The sequence below is a fragment of the Micropterus dolomieu genome, linkage group LG02 (genome assembly GCF_021292245.1).
Source record: "Micropterus dolomieu isolate WLL.071019.BEF.003 ecotype Adirondacks linkage group LG02, ASM2129224v1, whole genome shotgun sequence".
Taxonomy (NCBI): domain Eukaryota; kingdom Metazoa; phylum Chordata; class Actinopteri; order Centrarchiformes; family Centrarchidae; genus Micropterus; species Micropterus dolomieu.
In genome coordinates, this window is record NC_060151.1 from 17329765 (window position 1) to 17336078 (window position 6314).

At 36.0% G+C, this 6314-nt stretch overlaps 1 protein-coding gene across 1 annotated transcript in view; it reads right to left on the bottom strand.

Moving 5' to 3' along the window:
* The window catches only part of LOC123956806, an 11805-nt gene extending 5515 nt beyond the window's left edge, over positions 1-6290 (bottom strand). Inside the window, exons 1-7 of the mRNA XM_046029251.1 lie at positions 6197-6290; positions 5451-5533; positions 4261-4379; positions 2311-2392; positions 2006-2124; positions 840-929; positions 214-282 (exon numbers count right to left, since the gene is read on the bottom strand). Of these exons, the coding sequence (XP_045885207.1) occupies positions 214-282; positions 840-929; positions 2006-2124; positions 2311-2383 (351 nt within the window). The 5' untranslated portion in view covers positions 2384-2392; positions 4261-4379; positions 5451-5533; positions 6197-6290. The remainder of the gene's footprint in view (positions 1-213; positions 283-839; positions 930-2005; positions 2125-2310; positions 2393-4260; positions 4380-5450; positions 5534-6196) is intronic.
* Between the last annotated feature and the right edge of the window lie 24 nt (positions 6291-6314).

The window sequence follows — 6314 nt, forward strand, 5'->3', positions numbered from 1 at the left end:
GTCACTCTGGATGGGATTTAAATTACAGGAGGATAAGCAAGTTCAAAGATAAACTGTTTACTACTAATATTATTACGGTTGTGAAAACCATAACCACACATGCCCTCCAAACAGAATTAAAATCACTGCCAGTGCAGATCAAGTTAAAATCATCTCACCTCCCCTAGAGAAATAAACCCAAACCAAATGGGCCTTTACCGTAAACCCTCTTACCATCTCACTGTCATGATCTGTGTCAGATGTTGATGTAGACTCAAAGTGCCATGGAAAAAAAGTTGGGTCCTGCATAATATAAAAACATTTCATTAGAACTTGTAGCCAACATTTCTTCACATTGATTTTGCACATGCTGAATGTTTCTGAATGCATCTGCTGAAGGCTTTGTTTGAACAAGTACTACAGGTTACTCAAAGGAAAAGATCAACATTTTGGGAAATACTCTTATTAGATAAGAAGAATGACACCACTCTCTTAGCAGTTTAAAAACTAAATCAGGCGAGATTTCAGGTCTTACAAACTTCAAAAGGATATTGTACTTGCTCCGACTTTGACTACCTTTAATTCCAAGTTTAAAACTTTTTATTTTCTTACCTTTGACTGAACTTCAAATACTCATCGTGAACCATCTTGAGCCCTTTCATATTTTCCTATCCTGTATTTACATATTTCTCAGTTCTTAACTGTAAAAAAGTTGCTATTATTTTAATTTATTTATTTATTATTTATTTGAATGTTTTTAATACATTATGTAAGCACTTTAAATTGCCAAAATATTGAACTATTCCTTTAAAAGAGCATAATTATGATTCTGTTCAGTTTTGTGTGATTACATAACTAACCATTTCAGGGGTGTCCTCTTGGTCTGGATTTGGGTCCGCTTCAGTGTCTGTTATTTCAGGAGCACCGTAACTGTGCCTTTTTTTCAGGGCCTGCAGCAGGCAGACATTTAAAATTAAATGTCTATATTCCAGAAAGTGAGATACCATGTCTTTTTTGAATAAAGCAGGTCAAGGTGATATATAAATACTGTTATGCTCAATTCATGTATTGAGAAACTGAGCCTTCATGACTTCCACAAGGTTGTGACATCTAAATATATAGTATCTGTGATGCCTATACAGTCACCACCCTTTTAGCCATGCCCCCAGCACAGCTCACTGCACCCACATTCCAACATTTCTTTTTTTGGATTGTTTTAAATTTATTAACAACACAATACCAAGTGGTTATGCCATTGCTAAGTCAGAGCTGAAGGTTGTTCAGTGCTTTTTCAGTTGTGATGGAAAGTTAAATATTTTCTATTTTCCTCTGATGTCCTCAGGCTGCCATCCCTCAACTTCTGGAGACTTACAAAGTTTCCTGATAGACAGATAGCTTTACTTGTTGCTAAAGTAACCGTAACTGCTGCTAACTGCAGCTAACTGCAGCTGCCGTCCTATTAGCTGACTCTACCCGGACTGGGAAGCACTCCTAGTGGTCCAAAGGTACTGTAGGCCAACTAGAGGTGTAAACGTGAAAAACTCCTGGGTGCTCGAGGCTCCCAGGAGCTTTTCGTGCAGAGTCAGCTAATAGGATTAAAGGACTAGCTTAGGGTTGCCACCCATCCCGTATAATATGATATTGTCCAGCATTGAAAAAACCGAATACTGAATCATTACAGGTGAGAGGTAAACCTCCAGCATACAAACTCAAGACAGAATCTCATGCCCCTGTAACTTGTGAAAGCAAGTACACATCACAGACATTACATTATATTTATTAAATAGCTGACACTTTCATCCAAAACCACTTACATTTGCTATATATGTCAGAGGTCGCATGCTTCTGGAGCAACTAGGGGTTAAGTGTCTTGCTCAGGGACACATCGGTATATGTGTCACAGTGGGGAATTGAGAGCAGGTCTCTCACACCAAAGGCATGTGTCTTATCCACTGCGTTATCACCCCACAAGTACACAAAAGTGAGTGCTAAGTACTAGTAGCATTTCAATGTAAAGTGTCTTTACCTGTAAGTATTCTCTAAGTCTCTTTCTGAATTTTACTCTTGGTCCAGTTTTAGGAATCAAGACATTGATGTTTCCTGACTCTTCAAGACTTAGGAAAGCTTCCTTGTCAACACCTTCGTCTGAAATGAAAAGAAAAATGTGTGTGTGTATATATAAATGAACCTCGATCTGGTTTTCTATAGACAATCACACAGAAATATAAAGGATTTGGTACACTTTGGTATTACTGTGCTGCAGTTCTTTTTTTATTAAAGAAGCAGGCTTAACTAATGTCAAAATACAGTTTGTGCCCACCAGTACTTTACCTTCAAATCTCTGAATCAACTCACTGAGATCCCATTCAGTTAATTTCACTTGGACAAAATCACATGTCTCCATGGAATTCCACTGGCAAAGTAGGAAACAGAGTTATTAATATTTTATTGTTCAAACCAATTATACAGTACTGTAGGAATGCTTCCTGAAACTTTGCCGTTTCCATTTTCTGGGAATCAATGTTTTTTTTCAATAGGTAGATGCCTGAAATAAGCTTAAGAGATGTTCACATTTTGTTCTATGACATAAAATCCATCAGTAAATATCCCACTCTTGAATTTTGAGGCTTGTTGAATAAAGGTGGTTGCTAACAAGTGACTAAATGAGACTATATAGGTTGTTGGGAACATTAAATGCCATCACGATGGAGGAGGTGTTAAAAGTTGGAAGAGGTGGTGAAGTTGAAGTCATGGTGTAGTTTATTATAGTTTAGCATTTGCTTTTTACTTCTGGCGATTGCATTCAAGCATCAAAATTCATAAAGTGGTATTCATTTGAGAAGATTATCTTGTTGAACAAAACATTTTAGGAAGTAAACTTTAGCTACAGAGCTTATTTTCTGCAATAATCCAAAACCGAATGGAAAAATCCCATTGGCTTTTTGTTGAGGACAACAGGGAGATGCTAACTTCTGGGTCGGCCTATAAAAATAAGGTATTCCTGCAGCATCTGTAGTGCATTATTAATATTAAATTAACCATTATAACATTCAGGTACAATACATCGTTCACAAACTGAACGATGGCTTTTTCTGTTTTTTGTACAAAAGTAAAGGGTTTGTTGAACCCCATAACTACATGTTATAATATATTATATGGCTATGTAAAACAATGTTTAAAAAATGCTTAACTCAGTAGTTTCTTGTACTGCAGGCTGTTTTATTTTGCTTAACTCTGTGACATTTTTTCACTGCCCTCCAATTAATCTGCTTTAACTCTGGTGACACTCTATAAAAAGTATTTAATTCTAGCTTTTTAATTGACATGAAATTGCTGCTTCTGTATGGCCAACAATGTGATGATATAATTTGCTATCCCAGCTGCAAACACATCATACACGTTTGCTATGCTGATACAAGGATGCTTATTTGTGCAAAAGTAGACATTTTTTATTTGTTGAATAGCCTGAAGAGAGAACAGATTGCTGCATTGATTCTGTGATATCTGTGCTGCATGTTCATCTTTTGTACATTTCTTTGTAAGCTGATTTTATCCAAGATGTAGCTAGAAATTCAAGCTCATGTGACAAACGTTACAATGTTGTTGTTTTCAAATGACAGTACATTAAAGCATACACTTTACAATTTTAGAAATGTTCAACTCCTACTGTAGGAGTAAAGTGTCTGTAATGTAAAGCCAAAGCACGATTTATGTGCTCACACTGTTCGGCCCAATGGTCAAGCCACAACCCGAGTGCTCACAGTGTATATGTAAATACAAAATAAAAAGGCCTGTCGGCCCCTGCAGACAGTTCTGGCTATTGACACATGTCACTAAAGATTTTGTTGAAAGCTCAGAGGCAGGTAGAAGTTTGCTAACAAGGCAGAAACGTGCTGCCTTGATCATATGTTCCAACTCGTGTGCCGAAAACATAAATGAATAAATAAAAGGCCTTGGTATACATTGACAAGGTGATTAGGAGAATTCTATATATGTTTTACTGTATAAATTGTTAACTTGATAGCTAACATTGTGTCACCATGCGCAGTGAGAAAAAAAGGCGCTGATCCGGGGGTATCAACTTATGGCTCAAAAACATAACGACATCTCAAAAACATTTATGACATGAAATTTATCCGACTGTCTGATAGCCGTTTGGGAACAGTTGATTGGTCTTTGCTCCCCCCGTATACTATATGACCTGAAAATAGGGTCTGAAACTGGCTCAAATTGTACAGTGTATGCTCATCTTTTGTGTCAGAAAACAGTAAAGCACATTACCTGTAAGTATTCTTTGAGTCTTTTTCTGAATTTTACTCTTGGTCCAATTTTAGGGATCAAGCCACTGATGCTGCCTGAATCTCCAAGACTTAGAAAAGTCTCCTTGTCAATGCCTTCATCTGAAATTGAGGAATAAAAAAGTTAAGTTAAAATTATACATAACTTTACCTGATAGGCCTTCATCTAGTTTTGATGACCTATTTAGTAAACAGGAATAGATTGTGGAAACTCACAAACAGCCTCTTTTCCAATTATTTGTACAGTTCAAGACAATTCAACAGCGGGCAGGCATGTGCGTGAGGCAAGCATTTCACCTCACTCTAACAGGGACACTTTCTACTGAACATAGACTGTTTATGCTGCTCCCTGATAAAAGAAAAATGTTTCTGCTGATACCTGTTCAGAAAAAACAATGAAACAGATTTATATATGTAAACCTGTTACTCAGAAGGTGCCTGTTATGTTATGATCGTGGCTCTTTAACAAGCTATAAAAGGTAATGCCCTGGCAGTTGCAAATAGCTTTGGTTTTATTTTTGATTTGATTACAATGTGTTTAATGTTTTAGTTGAGATTTACAAGAAATATTTTATTGCTACTGTGTAAAGGGAATACCTCTGCTAAAATGCACCTTATTTGTTTGAAGTGTTTGCAAACCACGTTATTGCACTTTTGTGTATATAGCAGTACATTTAAATTACGCATTACATTTAAGTACATTTAAGTGCGCAATTCACTACTTTGGAATTCATTATTCAATTTTGCGTATACCTATGCGGTTAATCACGATTAACCATGCAATTAAGTGTGTGTGTGTGTGTGTGTGTGTGTGATGTCTGGGTGATGCACTGGTGAGTTAAATCCCTCTTATAAAGAAAGGTATATCATAATGTTATAAAAGTATTAATGTATGAAACCTTGCACACTGTAGGAAATGCTATTTATGTACACTTGGTCACTCCTGTGTTCAGAACAGTCAACAGACTACCGTCTGTCTGTCATCAGATGTCTTAAAAATGACCCTAATTTTTTGGGTCAATTTTCTGAATTGTTATATTTTGTGCTGCTGGAGATGAGTATAAACCTGTTTAATATTCATAACAGTTACCTAACTTATACAAAAAACAATATGTCATCATTGTGCTGCAATTTCACTGTCACGTCCAGCAAAGCAGAATGGTAATACAGTACCTTCTCTCTCTCTGCATGAAATCACTGAAGCCCCATTCAGTTAATTTGTCCCGGACAAAATCAGGTGACTCCATGAAAACCTACTGTAAAAATGGTTAACAATTAAAATTGATTGGTTAATATTACTAATAAAAATAGTAAAGTATTATTGACTTGTATTTTCTTATATTCTTCTACACTGAACAAAATTATAAACACTTTTGTTTTTGCCCCCATTCATCATGAGCTGAGCTCAAAGATCTAAGACTTTCTCTATGTACACAAAAGGCCTATTTCTCTCAAATATTGCTCACAAATCTGTCAAAATCTGTGTCGAGATAACCCATCCACCTCACAGGTGTGGCATATCAAGATGCTGACGAGACAGCATGGATATTGCATAGGTGTGCCTTAGGCTGGCCACAATAAAAGGCCACTTGAAAATGTGCTACATGTACATGTTTTTAGGGTTGTACAGTTACTAAATTGTCCTCATTCAGCTGATTTATAGATGTCATTCACATTCAGGATTTTATGACAACTTCCTTTACTGTTCAGAAGAACCACGTCTACTGTGTGTTGTCTTGTATAAGAACAGAAACACAATTCTATTATCATACATGCCATTATAAACCAAAAATCTGCATAACCACCATTTATTATTTTTAAAGCAGAATATAATGTAAAATATTTAACATAATGAATCAATGACAACAATATAGTTATATTAATTAATAACAATTAATAACTAATCAATATGTACTTACATTTAGTTTTTTCCACTTTTGACCTCAACTTAATCCTCTCTTCTGATGCTGTGGATCCTTTGGACTCTTTTATAAAAACTGTCCCCTCCCTTCGCTGACAGAGATCACATGGTTTAAT